The sequence below is a fragment of the Haliotis cracherodii genome, unplaced genomic scaffold, assembly GCF_022045235.1.
Source record: "Haliotis cracherodii isolate W230 unplaced genomic scaffold, xgHalCrac1.p SCAF_5, whole genome shotgun sequence".
In the NCBI taxonomy this organism is placed as follows: domain Eukaryota; kingdom Metazoa; phylum Mollusca; class Gastropoda; order Lepetellida; family Haliotidae; genus Haliotis; species Haliotis cracherodii.
Genome location: NW_027266308.1, coordinates 24,023,058 through 24,040,196, shown reverse-complemented (window position 1 = coordinate 24,040,196; position 17,139 = coordinate 24,023,058). Strand labels below are relative to the sequence as shown.

General features: G+C 41.0%; 1 protein-coding gene and 1 pseudogene across 1 annotated transcript; both read left to right on the top strand.

Moving 5' to 3' along the window:
* Positions 1–1,104: 1,104 nt before the first annotated feature.
* Positions 1,105–3,764, top strand: LOC139444413 (uncharacterized; annotated as a pseudogene).
* Positions 3,765–4,011: 247 nt separating this feature from the next.
* Positions 4,012–16,593, top strand: LOC139442585 (small ribosomal subunit protein uS5m-like). The gene is made up of 11 exons (XM_071223424.1): positions 4,012–4,080; positions 5,329–5,445; positions 7,106–7,234; positions 7,728–7,955; positions 10,112–10,146; positions 10,342–10,432; positions 12,286–12,332; positions 13,198–13,255; positions 14,100–14,162; positions 14,940–15,079; positions 15,767–16,593. The coding sequence occupies exons 1-11, from the start codon at positions 4,017–4,019 to the stop codon at positions 16,118–16,120; spliced, it is 1,326 nt and encodes a 441-aa protein (XP_071079525.1). The 5' UTR covers positions 4,012–4,016; the 3' UTR covers positions 16,121–16,593.
* Positions 16,594–17,139: the final 546 nt, after the last annotated feature.

Here is a 17,139-nt window from a genome sequence, read left to right as displayed (position 1 = left end):
ACACAGGCCTTCAAGATGTGATTGATACCAACTATAAAACTAAGTTTAAAGAGTCTGGAAGATTAATGACAATATGGTCAATCAGAAATCTAACACCCCTGGGAAGAAATACAGTATTAAAATCTTTGATTCTACCCAAACCCAATCACTGTTTTATAGATCAGTTTCATAAATGATCCTTGAAGTTCATTTGGCTGAATAAGCCAGATAAAATAAAAATAAGTTTAATTGTATGTGAAAATAAAGATAGAGACATAAAACTCCCACAAATAAAAGAAATATAGCAGGACATTTCGCAGTTCTTCAAAATGGTCGCATTTGTTCAATATAATTATCCCAAGTATCAATAATGTCAATGCCTTCGAAATAAATAGTTGTAATTTAAAAACAAAGTTACGGGCGCAGACAAGTAGTAAATACCATGAGGATGTACTCTGTGCGTGTTTGAACTTTTACTCTGTTACGATGACGTCAGAAGATCAAAGTGGAGTAGGGGGTAAAACGACAAAGTCACAAAGTCAATAACGTGTATGACCACCCTGTGCGTGAATCACAGCAGTGCATCGGCGACGCATGGAGTCCACCAAATGGGCATGGAAGGCCTGGGGAATGTCCTGCCATATCCTCCTCAAATCCTGTGCCAAGTCACGGACGTTATCTGGAGGATGTGGAAGACGACGCAGACGGCGCTCCATTTCATCCCACACCTGATCTATTGGGGAGAGATCTGGAGAATTTGCAGGCCATGGCAGTAACATGACATTGTTATGGTGAAGGAAATCCATTGCGACCCTAGCCGTGTGAGGACGAGCGTTGTCCTGTTGAAATGTCAATCCCGGGCCATGACGTTGCAGGAAAGGAATGACCGCAGGCCTCAGAATCTGATCTCTGTAGCCAACACTGGTGAGATTGCCCTGAACAACCACCAAAGGGGTTCGGTGCCGTGCTGTTATCCCACCCGAAATCATCACAGAGCCACCTCCAAAACGATTCCTCTCCACAATACAGTTGCGTGCATAACGTTCTCCCAAACGCCGGTAGACACGTTTGCGCCCGTCACTGTGGGAAATGTTGAACCTCGATTCATCTGTAAAGACAACATTTCTCCACCATATTCGAGGTTGGCGAACATGATTTCGACACCATCTTAGACGGTTGGCGCGATGACGGTGTGTCAGGATGGGACGTATGGCAGGGCGTCGTGGTCGAATCCCGTACTGACGTAAACGATTCCTGACAGTGTTGGGATGGATACGGCGCTGTCCAGGAATTGTCTGGGACGTCGTTACTGCCGTTTTGAACCTGTGTCGGAGATGTGTAACTCGAATCCATCTGTCCTGTCTTGGCGTCGTTACTCGGGGACGTCCTGAACGTGGGTGGTCGGCAACACATTTGTGTTCTGATAACGCCTCACCAATGCCGATATCGTGTTACGATGGCATTGGAAATGTGTTGCCACCTGTTGTTGCCTCATTCCCGCTCGGATCATTCCAATGGCTTCATGACCCTGTGCAGCTGTCAATCTTGGCATGATTTGCTTGTGATATGCTTGTGTCTGCGCCTGAAAAGTTTTGAATTTTTGAATGACCACAAATCATGCTTTCTAAAGTGACAGCGAATTTTGAGTTGCACATGCTGTGTACAGCTGCACAGGATGCACGTGCAGTAACACATTGCACGTCCATAGGCCCCCATCAATGACGTCATACCGCATGGCACGTGCATGAGCGTTTGAATGTCTCCAATAATTGCTGTGTTCAAACCTATATTTCATATGTGGACGGTGTGCCCTTATATCTATATTTTCTCCGTGCACAGTTTCTTTATGTGGCTAGTATATATTGGCTAGTGCACAATCCCAGTTAGCACCCTTACCGATTGATCAATGTAAACAAGACTAGTACTTATTTATTCGTGTAAAATACGCACTCGTTTGTTATATGCACCCTTAATTATGGGCAGTTCAATTCTCGAAAATATATCTATCGTGTATAATACACACACATTCTTCTTTTATATCATTTCAGGCTCTCAGCATAAACCACAAAATTTACAATCTTTCAACCTCGTTTTTAATCTCACCAAAATTATATCCTAATAAGAGCCCCCTATTTCTAATTTTGAGAGCCCCCAGGGCGCTTTTTACGTCGAATACGGTATTTATATTTGTCAAAAGAAAAACAGTAAACAGTCAGAAATAAGTTGTTGAAAATACGAATTGTCTGACCTCATCAGACAGACATCGAATTCCGAACTGTATATTCTCTTTTTCATTAACTGACTGATTCCAAGTACTTGTCATCTCAATTACATTTAATTATTCAGTAAATGTATGCATTTATTGATCTGAAAGATATAATCTTGTTGACATTTATTATTAGATTACGCCTCACAAAATAAACTCCCAAACGCACAAACCTATATGGATTTTCGAGAATAATCAATCAGTTTGTCGTGCACTAAATTAATTAGAAGTTGTTCTCGATATCCTATTGTGCAGTTTAAGTATTGAATACATATGATAACAATAACAACAACAATACCACCGCCGATACTAATTTAGGTGACATTTCAGGTGTCCCCTGTCGTGATATAGCTGAAATATTGCTAAAAGTCTCGTAAAACCATACTCACTCACTGACATTTCAGGTGTCCCCTGTCGTGATATAGCTGAAATATTGCTACAAGCGGCGTAAAAACAAACTCACTCACCATGTGGCGCTCCAACTATTTTTCTGACCTAAATCCATGAATGACGACGCGCTAATGGATAAAGGCTAAAGAATATGTTTACCTTGGTATTTTATTTACAAACACTGGTAGATTTTGTAAGGCATTAAAAAGACTGACAGATCAGGCCTCTGGAGCAATGTACGCTGTACTTCGTAAAATTAGAATATTAGAAATTCCTATTGACTGTCAATTGAAATTATTTGATCAACTTGTTCAGCCAGTATTGTTATATGGATCTGAGGTGTGGGGTTTTGAAAATGCTGTTGTCATTGAACGTGTACATCTTAAATTTTGTAAATATATTCTCAAGTTAAAACAGTCAACACCCGATTACACGGTATATGGTGAACTAGGGAGGTATCCTCTCAGCATTTTCATCAAGATAAGAATGATTTCATATTGGTGCAAGCTAACATCATCACAAACTAGCCTTTCTAGTATAGTATATAAACTTATGTTTCAAATGTCCATTACAAATCCAGATTACCATTTCCCACTATTAAAAGAAGTAAAATGCATTCTTCAAAATATAGGCTTTAATTACATTTGGTTGTCTCAAACCTTTATTAGTGCCGCATGGTTGAAACAAAATGTGAAATATGTTCTCGTTGATAATTTTCTGCAAAGATGGCGAGAATCAAAGGAAAATTCTTCTAAAGGTTACTATTATAACATGTTTAAAGAGTTACCATCTCTAGAACCTTATTTACTAGAACTACCAATCACCTTACGCATCTCTCTTGCTCGTTTTAGAACAGCAAATCATAGATTACCCATTGAAACAGGAAGATGGCATAATATTGTGAGAGAGGAAAGAAAATGTACATTGTGTAAAAAATTGATATGTGATGAAATGCACTTTTTATTAGAATGTCTAAAAACTCTCAGAAATTAGAAACAAGTTTTTGCCTCAATACTACTGTATGTATCCTTCTGCCGTAAAATTCTCTCATTTGATGTCCATTACTTATAAGCCAATTCTATTAAAACTGGCAAGTTATATAAGATCATGTATGGAAATGTTCCACTGACATGTTTTCTCCTCTTGTATCTAATTCCTGTATCCAATTACATCTCTGTATCACTGCCGTGATTTACGAGAATAAACATGATTCATCACAAGGAAAGTGAACTGAAAAATTACCAAAATATAACTCTATCCCAGCGCGTGCTACAAGTTTTGCACATCCGATGCATTTCGGACACTGTGTGGAGCTCCGGAGCTGGTCGTTGGTAATCCAATCATAAAAGCCGTTTCATATGAATGTTGGTGGAGGGACAGAATGGCCGGCACTTCATGTCTTGGGGTATGGAGACTTGCAAGTGCTTGTTCTTCTCACACAAGAGGTATTGTCTTAGTTGTTACCAATTTTCCAACCATACCAGGTTATATCTGGATGCATGATCGCCTGATGGCCCTGTCTTTAATAATACAGTCAGCGTATCACTTAAAACACTACAGTCACCTGTTTTCGATAGTCGACATGTGACCTTGGTGCAGAATGCAAAATTAATTTTGACAACTTTGGGGGTAAAATTAGTGCGCAGTTAATTTTCCCGGCCTCCGACCGTGTCTCTTGCTTTATTGATCTCGAGTGCCTCGTCGATCCTCAGTTGTGTTTCGATTTGGGTAGGGTACCCCCCAACTCACAGACCCCTGAAGCAGGATACCTGAAACCTATTTATATATGGTTCCGGTGTTTCAGTAATATCAGTATCCTACTTCGGGGCCAATCAGGGGCCCGTGCTCCAACTGTATCCTTAGCTCTTGGATCCGATCCATTTGCCGATAAAACACCCCATTACAACCATATTAGGGTAAGGTACTATCTGGGCAGCCTACCTCTTTCCAATTTAACTTCCTACACTATACCTGCCGCGATATTGCTGGAATATTGCTAAAAGCGGTGTAAAACCATACCCACTCACAATGGTTTAGGGCTGGCCACCCTTGTCAATCAAACACATCTTTACATTCTTAGGGTTTGTGTGTGGCGGTCGGGCCCCTAGTAGTTAAAGCGTTCACCCGTCATGCCGAAGACCCGGGTTCGATTCCCAACATGGGTACAATGAGTGAAGCCCATTTCTGGTGTCCCCCTGCAGTGATATTGCTGGAATATTGCTAAAGCGGCGTAAAACCAAACTCACTCACTTAGGGTTTGTGAATAATGGTATGGGTTATCTCACCTCTCACTAGTTAGTCCAATGTGATCAAGTTTTGAGTTTCACTGGCTAATCAGATTAGCCTAGGGCAGAAGCACCAGTATCCACAGCACATCACCTCGATTATCCGTTGATTATGATCATGTTTATTTTCATTCATCAAGGTAAATTCATCCTTTAATCATGTTGATGATTACCTGTAGCCTCTTTTGAATCAAATACACCATCACTATCTGTTGACCTCAGTCCACTTCTTTGTGAGGAGGATATGTCCTTGATGACAGAAGCAAACCACCTAAAGCTATCAACATTGAATTTCACATAACCCCACCACCTACCTGTAAGGAATGACCGGTCCCTTAAATTTGGTCTCCTTATGACTGTTCAGCTTGATTATATTTTAGTTTGTTCTTTATCATTTTGATTTGACAGCCATGTTGCGGTGTGCCAGACTACCTGTTGTCACAGAGACAGCTGCGATTTTGTGTCAGCGCAGCTGCTGTCGTCCCCAGCTTTTATTGTACAGAAACGCAGGATTCTTCAACCGATGTGAGTTATGTTATCTGTTTAGCCTGCAACATAATTCTGCTTAAAACTCTGTTTCAGATTACTTCTAATTTGCAGATATCCACGTGATGCCCCTATTGTGTCACACATCGCCAAAGCTCATAACAGTGATACATGTCTTAAGTCATAATGTGCCAGAGTTAGCACTTTTTTGCATTATTCACTGCTGTAGAGTTCATGAAAGTTAAATGACATTTGCATTCAATCAGTAAAAAAGAAGTTGCAAAGACGTACAGGCATCAAGCTGAAAATGCTTCATTGGATAACTATGCTCAGTGCTGTTATGCTATTATTATTTTATTATTTGATTCTTTTTAAATTTCAAAAATGTTTGTGACCGCCTCAGTGGTCTGGTGGTTTAATCCCTAGGCGTGTCATACCAAAGACGTTAAAAGATGGAACTTGTTGTAACCCTGCCTGGCGCTTGGAATTAAGGGGCTTAAACAAGGAATGATCGGCTCAGCATCAGTATACTGTGCATGAGTGGGATAGTCATGTTAAACTGTGGCACAGGCTAGCACTATATATAAAATCGGCATTAGTCCGGGCTAGTACAACCACCACACACACGCATGCACATTGTTATATGAGTGCAATAATCTTTGACGCAGCGTTTAACCTCATTTCTCCTCATAAGAATGTTTGTAAACAAGCAATTCCAAATGAATCTAGTTATGGAGATTTATTTTGCGTATGTTACGCAAATATGTAAGACTGCTGCATGATAAATTGCAAAGAACAATGAAGAACGAAGCATGGTTTATTTCATGATGAAACATTATTCTACCATGACGTCATTTCTGGTGATTCAAGCATGCACTCGCAACGTAATGACGTAAATTTGATGTTATTTTTTAGCGGAAAGTGTCTAATGAGTAGATGTAGTTTAGCAACATAGATAAATGCAATGACCTAACGACCGCTTCCAAAATTGAGAGAGTTATGATAATCGCTTTTGGGAGAAGATGTACGGATAATTGACGTGAAAATTGTAAGAATATGCAGGAAAGACCAAACCCTGTTCACAAAATGGACTTGTCCGACATTGCCGTGATCGGATTCTATTCAGGAGTAATCAATATTTAAATACGGGTAAATATGTTTAGAGGCGTGTACTTTTTACTATCAACCTTAAACAACGATCACAAGTCGTTGATTTCTTAGATACAGCTTGTCTGGAGCTCTGGGTCTATGCATACTGACTATACCTGTGACAACCACAGCATGCAATGAAATGACAGACCATGCAGTATTACCATGATTACTTTCAAAGTTTCATATATCAATTTTGAAACCGGTATAATGTGGTATGGTAAGATTTCCACCAGTAACACCTGCTTTAAATTTTGCCTCGGTTAATGTAACCTAACCCTAACAATAATCATGCTAACCGAAATGTACATAAAGAATTTTTAATACTTCTCGCCTGGGGTAATGATTTTGAAAAGTTTCGAGGGTTACAGGAACCCTAACCCAAAACCTACATTAATAATTGTTTATACTAGCCAAGGTTATGACTTTGAAATCTTTTGGGGGGGTTATTAGTGGAAGCCTTACTATGGTAATTACCGGGTTGTCATTGTGTTTCCTTGGCTATTGTCACGTCTGTCATATTTTGTACTGGTGTACTGTATGTTCTCAGTGACTGCGGATGAATTATGGCAGGGGGTGCAAGGAGTCAGTAATGCTGGCAAGAAACGAGGGCGTGGCAAGCTGCGGACAGGCGGCCGGCGGCGGATAAACCTTAACAGGGGCCAGGTGATTGGAGAAGGTAAGTGCAACACTAGGTAGTGCTTGTGATCGAAACGATGTAGATGATTGTAGTGTGGGGGTGGGTATATATATATGTGCAATAATTTTGAATGCTCTGTTTAACCCCATTTCACTGCTCCTCCTCGTGTTTTGGTGTGGGAGCGAAGTGCAACCACTTTTGTGAGTTGATACAGGGTCAGAAACAGGTGCTGCCTTCTAAATGTTGCTCAAACTAAAAAGGTGCTCACGTCACATATCACGTGGATGCATGTCATTGTATCCCTATTGCGAAGATTGATGCGCATGATGTCAATCACTGGATTGTCAGGCCCAGACTCAATTATTTACAGACCGTCGTCATGTAGCTGGAATATTGAGTGCAGCGTAAAACAACAAACAAATATAGCAACAAAGAAACATGTAAAATCTGATTTGCAGCTGGCTGTTAACTAAAAGGTCAGCTGTTGTTTCCTTTCCTCTTGTAGTTTGTGAGAGTTACACATTTGTTACAGGAAGCACAGCCATGGTGTGGCCTGGGCTCAACACTCAGGTGATTCAGGGCAGTCACCTTCTCCGTGTTCAGCAGCTGTCCGCTAACACACAGCGCATGAAGAGGATCCAGGAAGCTCGGGATAAAGGGACCAAGCGCAAATCTATCAAAACACCGGCTCTGAAACGGGGCTTTACTGGAGCCAAGTTTCCTGGGCAAAGTGTTGGAGCTCCTGACCCAGTTGGAGACTGTAAGTTCAACTTAGATTATGTTTTTAAGGCCTCTGTTGACAATGCTGATTAAAGTTTACTAAACTAGCAGTGTTCTTCTCACAAGATAAAGACATACTCATCGACTATAGGATTGTGGAACTCCACTGTTTTACCTGAGACTACAAGTTCATGTTTTAAAAATTCTTTACAATTGCACCACCCCACATCACCTTCAGACTTTGCATGTGGCATAAGGAAATATGATATCTCACATACAAAACTGAGATAGATGTCAAGTCAACTGAATCATAATTTATGTATAGAATTGGCATTAAAGAACCCCTGAACTGTACATCTTCAAATGCATATGAAAATGCATATTCTTATTTCATGGCATGTACATTACTCATGTGTAATTATGTTTAACAGCCTTAGAAAAATTGTTCATAACATACCTGTTGATGTAAACATACTGTTATACAGCAATGCTGATAATGTTGTTGCATATAATGAAGCTATGTTTTCGGCAGTCCAAGATTATAAGAACTGTTCTTCCAATTCATTTTTTTGAAACAACTATCTCACACTATGCATTTCTTTTTCTTTCGATCTTGGTGTTTAAAGGTCCCAGAACAAAGTTCCCAGATTAAAAAAAACATAACACTGAACACAACCCATCACCTGCCTTATTATTCTCTTTCTTATCCCTATGGTGTGAGAACGTCTTTGAACCATTTGATTTTTGTTCATACCAGACCACCATTCATTCCACCTCGTCGCCCTTCATAACACTCCACCCTTCATAACACCCTCCCCTTCATAACACTCCACCCTTCATACCACCCTCCCCTTCATACCACCCCGCCCTTCATAGCACCCTACCCTTCATACCACCCCGCCCTTCATAGCACCCTACCCTTCATACCACCAAACCCTTCTTACCACTCCACCCTTCATACCACCCTCCCCTTCATACCACCCCGCCCTTCATAGCACCCTCCCCTTCATACCACCCTCCCCTTCATACCACCCCGCCCTTCATACCACCAAACCCTTCATACCACCCTCCCCTTCATACCACCCCGCCCTTCATAGCACCCTACCCTTCATACCACCAAACCCTTCTTACCACTCCACCCTTCATACCACCCTCCCCTTCATACCACCCCGCCCTTCATAGCACCCTACCCTTCTTACCACTCCACCCTTCATACCACCCTCCCCTTCATACCACCCCACCCTTCATAGCACCCTACCCTTCATACCACCAAACCCTGATACCACTCTCCCCTTCATACCACCCAACCTTCATACCACCCCAACCTTCATACCACCAAACCCTTTATACCACCCCACCTTCATACCACCCCAACCTTCATACCACCCTCCCCTTCATACCACCCAACCCTTTGTACCACCCCGCCCTTCGTAACGCCCCACTCTTCATACCACCTCCCCTTCATGCCACCCCACTCTAATACCACCCTCTCCTTCATACCACCAAACCCTTCATACCACCCAACCCATTGTACCACCCCGCCCTTTGTAACACTCCACTCTTCATACCACCCTCCCCTTCATACCACCCAACCCTTTGTACCACCCCGCCCTTCGTAACGCTCCACTCTTCATACCACCTCCCCTTCATGCCACCCCACTCTAATACCACCCTCTCCTTCATACCACCAAACCCTGATACCACTCTCCCCTTCATACCACCCCGCTCTTCATACCTCCCCACCCTTCATGCCCCTCCTCCCTGTGCAAAATTAAGTTATTTCTCCCAGTAGATATCTTTGTTATATGCCAAATTTGGAGCAGGCTGAAAGATAAGCTTGTGTTGTGGCCTGAATAGGCTCATGTTTTATTTCGCCCATACAACCCCACAGCAGCGTTTGACATATGCATGATAAGCGCCTGCCCGAAGGCCCATGTCAGGTAAATCTCGTGTTGGGCCTGTATTTGTATGGGGCCTTATGCCAGTCAAGTTAAGTGTCAATTGATTTGTCACAGTAATCTGCACTTTTATAAAGGAAGGCCTGAAGAGTTTGGACAGGGCCTGTATTTTTTTTAATTCTGTGGGACCCTGGCAATATATTTTATTTCAAACACTGCACCACAGCAGCATGCAAGTCAAAATAAGGCTGTAGTTAACAGATCATATTTACATTTATTCTTTGTCAATCTCTTGCAGATGAGTTTGAAGGTTTCGACGCAAAGATACTTGAGGTACAGTATGTCAGTTTACTCTGTCATTATCTTCATGTCTTGTCAAGATACAGGCAGACAAACAAATGTTTTCATTAAACAATCTTCATTGAATTTTCAGTGTAATAATAAAAAAATCTGCTATTATCAGTAAATGTTTGTTCATTTTAAGCAACTGTCTGAGCATATTAATAGGGATAGTGTGTGTGTTTGCAGTTTAAGTTGGTTGCCAACATGACCGGAAATCTGGGCAAGAAGTTCCGGTCTAGTGCATTTGTAGTGACAGGCAACAAGAATGGCCTTGCAGGTAGGTCAGTCACTTTCTTTCCAGCTTGAGGATGGTTGGTGCAGCTGTCTTGATGATGATGATGCTATGCAATACAGATAACGCTCTTATAGCTCAGAGGTGCGAGATGCATCGAGTGGCCCCATCAGTCTAGGGCACTACAGTTCACTATGTTCACTATGCAGGGTTTCTTCCCTTACATGTTCCAGGATCTCAAAATTATATGTTCAAATCCCAGATGATTGGTCTGTCAGTACTATAGCCATGCTAATGGGTTCACAAAGTGATGACTTCAATATCCTGTGTCACTGTAGACCTTCCTGCAACATTATCCTGACATGTCTTTACAGTACTGGTCAATGTGATGTTGAGCCTGACTCACTTAATGACTGGTGGTAGGGGCGGTGGGGTAGCCTAGTGGTTAAAGCATTCTCTCGTCGCACCGAAGACCCGAGTTTGATTTCCCACAAGGCTGCAATGTGTGAACCCCATTTCTGGTGTCCCCTGCCATGATATTGCTAAAAGCGGAGTAAAACCATACTCACTCACACACTCATATGGTGGACTGCAGATGATTGAGTCCTAGCGCTGATATAACTGGGATTGAGAGGTAACAGATAAGCAGTGTATTTGCATAAAATACCCCAGCAAAATATTCAAAATTCAATTACTTTCAATTAACATGGGTACAGAAATGCATGCATTAAATGAGAAACTCAAATGTATAAAAAAACAGCACACGTAAATACCCAAATGAAGCTTTTTCAGTATGCATACAAAGGAGCTAATTTCCGAAGCACAATTACAACTACTTTACTTTCTGACTCGATCCTATATATTTAGAACCGTTATTTACATCTAAAACATTATTTCATTTTTTGTAAATCAGAAAATGAAAATGTTCACTCATTTTGGGAAAAACTCAATAGAGTGATGAACAGATGAAATGTTATAGAAAGCTATGAGTGAAAACTCAATTGCTCAAAAGGTTATCTGGAGCTCTGGGGATTGATATTATGAGCAACATGCCATGTTATCTTTGGATGATGAAACACAATCCTCCAAGTCACCAAGCCTAACCCACCCGTGAAGATCCAGGGTAGAATAGGTCTTCAGCAACCCATATTCGCTGACTTGGTTGAAGCATGTCATCGATCCCAATTGCATGGATAGATGCTCATGATGTCAATCGCTGGATTGTCTGGTCCAGACTCATTTATTTACAGACCGCTGTCATATAGCTGGAATATTGCTGAGTGCGACGTTAAACAACAAACAAACCAAGCCTAGCCACGAGGGTTCACTTGTACAAAGTAATCTTAGTGCTGCGATGATCGTAACTCCCTTTCTTTAACATAGACTTAGAATGGTCCTAAGGCTAAGATTGTTTTGTGCAAGTGAATCCTGATCCATTCAATCGCATCTTAACACCAGCATAGGTAACTTGAGTGTATGTATTATCTACAAAATGAAACATTGCACACTCATCACCAGGCTTTATAATTATATTGATCAGTGTAATAAAAATTAAAGTTATAACAATGAGGTAATGTCAAAGTCAGCCAAACTCTCACTGATTTGTTTTTTCTATACCCTAATTATTTAAGAAAAAGAAACTGCCACATTAATATGTGTAAATTACTACCACTCATGATCGAAAGATAAAAAAAAATTGAACAGCATTGCATATATTCTATTGATATGGTAAATACAATCGAAACTATCGATATTCCTAACTGAAATCGATACTATTGATCGGAAACTGATAAACTGATATATTGACTTTAAGTGCTTACCAATAGCAGTGTATCAATATTTCGATTTATTGTGACACCCCTAGGATTATGTGATGCAGTTTATTCTCTCTATTACAGGTTATGCTCTTGCGAAATCGTCCAGCTTTGATGGTGCCTTTAGGAAAGTAAGTGACCTGCGTGGTTTCCAACCAGCCTAGAGGAGCATATCTCAGTTTCTGTTAATCAATGCTTGAATGTTGAGTGGCCATTGTAAGAAGTGTCCTGTATTACCGTAATATCTTACACACCTGTAGGTGAGAAACCCCTTTGAGATAATTGATAAACATATGCGCGAGATGAATCCAAGGTCCGTGATTGGCTACTCCATGGTGATTAATGAAGGTCAGATTATGACGGACTACTTTCCTGATTGCAATTCAATGATAAGTTTCTCATGCTTCAGTCAAATTGTCATATGTCTGTGTTGAAACGTTAAGGCTTTAGTGTGTTAATTCATGCTCTTTGATGTTATCTGGTTTGTATCATGATCATCGCCTTGATAATCCACAGATATAGGTGAAACGTTTTTGTGGAGGTGCACATAGATATGAGTAGTAAGTCGGACGGCGTCACTAGTGACAGTCGTGTTTTGTATTAATGTGCCACTGAGATCACGAGAAAGACAAGTTTTATTATTTGGTTGTACCATTATTCCTTTTAGTCAAGGGTGCGCAGTGCATTGTGCAAAGCTGCATAACATAGGCATACAGAAACCTGTGATCAATTCAAATCCCAGTCCATCATGATTAATTTCTGGGTTTGTCAGCACCATATCCCGTCTCATTGGTTTCAGCGAAGTAGTAAGACCTGCATCAATTTAGGTTTTCATACCAAATCTGGCCGACACGCCCTGATGCAACTGAAATGCTTGTCAGTGTGGGGTTAAGCCCAACACAATCACTTATTCTTAACAAAAGAAAGCACATAGGAAATACAGTTGTCATTGCTAGTAGTGAGGGTGTAACACAGCGTTCCTTGAATGTCCCACAGGCCAAGAACATGGCATCCCAGCGTCTGCAGTACGTCGACCGGTTCCAGGGACACACAGGTACTGCCGATAACCAGAGAGGATGTTTTTTCTGTAAAAACATTAACAGTTTCTGATTTGCTGATCACCGTCTCGTAAAAAACCCTTACAAGTAGGCTGCATATTTCTTTGATCTGTAAATAGACAGAAGAAGGATAAAAATATCAAACAGAAAAGTTGAAAGGTTTTGTAACTGGTTGTCAATGCTAATAGACGTACAACTGTAATGTACAGGAGTATTTGAGCTGACTGCCTTTGGTCAGACCTCAACCATTGGTCTTAAAATTTTGTTTGTTTGTTGTTGTTAAACAACGCACTCAGCAATATTCCATCTGTATGACGGCAGTCTGTAAATAATTGAAAAGTTACCTGCCTGCATTCAGATTTTTATTAAAAAGAAGAGACAGTCCTTGTCTTGATTCGGTGAAATAATGCAAACAATAACTTGAAAATATACAGAAAGATGTAACAAAACTTAATTTGTAAGTAGTCGTAAAATTATCTGCCAGACAGTTGGGCAGGTGGAGGAAAATTTCATGCAGCCCCAAAAAAAGGTTATTAGCCACGGGCAGGCTGGCAGGCAGTTACTTCGAACACTGCTAGTCATACATAAAACTCCCTCCCAGTCTTTCATTGAGTGGGGAAACTTTGTTTTCAAGAATGGTGCAGCAACTAGGAACATATGTAGATATTCACATGGTTAGTTTTTTTCAGATATTTTTGACAGTTCATTGTTGAATTCCGGTATGTATATTGTGACACTAAGGGACAGGTCAGTTACTATAGTGAGGTTATAGGGGCAGCATATGTCATGTACCTCACTTTGTCCCTCTGCCTGCTATTGTCACGTGTCTTCTGCTTGCAGTGTACCACAACTTCTACTCCAAGGAGAAGGAGACTGCAGTGATGGTCAGGAAAGCAGCCAAAGGTTGGTGTGAGATTATAAAGGGGAGATAACCCTTCCTATTTTGCTTTCTGTGTAACTCAACACACTTCTCTCCCTTTGACCATACAAATGTAATATTATGAGACCTTGTTTCTATCACTGGACAAATATACATGCAAATCAAAATCTTTGTCAGATATGTTCCAGCAGTGATTAGTTTGCCAAAATTAGCATTTTGGCATACTGACTATTAGTCAATAAACATTGCAATATATTATTGAAAAATGCAACCATATATTTATGTCCACAAGCTCAAGTGCATGTCCAAAAGTTAAGGTTTGTGTCCGACTAACCCTTACATGTCCACACATTGATCTTTGAACTCTCCAAGCCTTTTTGACCAAACTGTATCATAGACTAGTTTGTGCATCTGTGTTTCAACATTTTTAAATTTATGGGACCAGGGTGCAACCTTTTGGTTTAGTCTAGTGCAACTAGCTTTTCATGTCAATAGCACCAGATTCAGGTTAAATCAAGTTCCTAAATCGAGCCCAGTAACTTACCATGTTAACCCTCCCTAGGAGCCGGGGTCAGGAGCCAAATCCACCCCAGTCATGAACCTTGGCCTATTGGTGCCATACTTTCAGTATGAGTCAAGTTGTGAACAGTGCTTAGTTTTGTCTGTACTCAAGTTATTTACAGGCCACTGTGATATTGCTTGAATGTTGCTGACTGGCATGAAGCAACATTATTCAAAGTAGTGTTTTACCAGCTCGTTCCCTCCCTCACTCACTCACTCACTCACTCACTCTGTTTCAGGCCATGGTCTCCGGTGTCATCGAGTTCTCAAAACCATCTGTGAAATTATAGGCATCGAGGACATTTATGTGAAAGTAGAGGGGTCCACAGGCAATGTGCAGAATATGACCAAGGCTTTCTTCAAGGGTCTTCAGAAGCAAGTAGGTACCACTTACAAAGTCTTAGGCCAAAGTAAAATGTTTTCTGAATGCTCATAATGTCAATCACTGGATTGTCTGGTCCAGATTTTTTACAGACCCTCGTCATATAGCTGGAATATTCTGAATGCGTTGATAATTAACAAACAAAACACTTTAATAGTGTAATGAAATTAATTTAGTAACAATCTTTTTACCCTAGGATCTTGCAACATTAGTGTTTATGGATACTAGGAGATACCTAGATGAACTTGTCATTTCTCATGTGTCCAGAGGTGCCTGTGTTGGGAAAATAGTGGTAGATATTGGTTCATGGTGGCTCATTATATTGCAACTTGCCTGGCAAAGATTCTGCTGTCAACAAAAAATCTCTAATTATGTCTATGTGATGAGGTACAATTTCAGGTGGGCATTGCTTAAAATATTATCACTGGTTTGTTTGGTCCAGACTCAAACGCGAATCTGTTGTCAAAACTTCCTTGGGAACACGAGTGGCACAGTCAAACACTGCAATTGGCTGGGCAGAGTTGGATCCCATGTTAAAACTGGAATACTGTTCAAAGTGGTGTTATACCCAAGTCGCTGAAACCTTTGCTGTCATTTACTCTTTGATGGAGACATTCTCTGTAAAGTAGGCTTTAGGAAAGTAATATTGATTTCCTTCATGACAATTATTCCCCATCCTTCTAGGAGAGCCACCAAGAGCTGTCTGAACGCATGAACCTTCATCTGGTGGAGCTGCGGCGTGAACGAGACTACTTCCCCAACGTCATCGCATCACCCACCTCGGAGGTCAGCACCAAGGGCGTCAAGGAGGAAGTGGTCAACTTTGAAAACCTCTACTTTCGTGGACGAGTGCCACTCTACAAAGCTAAGACCAAACCCTTCTGGCAGAAGCATCCTCATTGGTACATTAAGTGGGCTCAACTGCATGTGGTGCGGAACCAACCTGCGGCTCAGCTAGAGAGAAGAGTTGTTGGATTTGAACCTAGCACTGAGGAAAAATCATTCAGACAATTACCGTTGAAAGGGACAAGAGAGTAAAAATTATGTTGCTGAGAACCTTCAATGTGTCAATGTTTGTTATACTTGTGTGGTATGAGAACTGGCTCGAAACTGTCCATGTCAGTGCTTTGGATGATCAACAGTGATAAAATTAGTTCCTTTCAGGATTTTTTTTCACTGTCTCACAGAGGGGTAGAGTCATAATTTTAGAAATGGTGTGATTTTAATGCTGGGATATTCCTGGAACCAAGATGTGATGTGGATGTCTGTGGTATGCTATTGCAACAGGATGTAATGCACATGACATTAAGATAATGGTCAAGGGATGAGGGAAGAATATGTGTCCATTCTTTCTGTCTGAAATTCATCACTAAGCTACAAGAAACTTTTAGCATTATTACAATCTTGTGTTGAACTATTCCAGCATTGTTGAATATTTGTGGGACTTTGCTCCAGAAAGTGTTCTCTCCTCCGACCCAAGATGTTTGTGTGACAGAAGTGTACATGTGTACTCATTAATGAGAAAGTAAAACAAATTTGTTTCCCATGTTTTGTTGATCCTGATTATGTATTTAGTCTGTCATCCCTTCGTCATTTTACTGACAGGCCAGACGTGGTCTTCATTATTACATAGTCACCACCAAACATGTGCCCGTGTACTTCACCAAAGTGGTAAACGTCTGAGACCTTCATGCTCTCCTCCCACATTGATCTGACACACCGTGATATAACTGGAATTCTGTTCAAAGCGGTGTTAGACCCAACTCACACACTCCAGACTCCATAACCTGCATGCTGCCATGATACAAGAGTCCTGATGGGGTGTCACAAGTCATCTTCCCGAGGCAAGGGCGTTAAATGACTATAAAAGTCCAGTTTCCACCCTTGCTGAACTAGGCTGGTATTCCAGAGTTACACTTTGGCTAATGAGTCTATTCATAGTCCAATCAAAATTGCTTAAAGGCCCAGACATCCGGTTTGTAAACAACATGGATTTCAGCCTGCAAATTTCCGTCGACTGCAGGATGTGCAAAGCATGAGTATTGTCAACTGGGCAT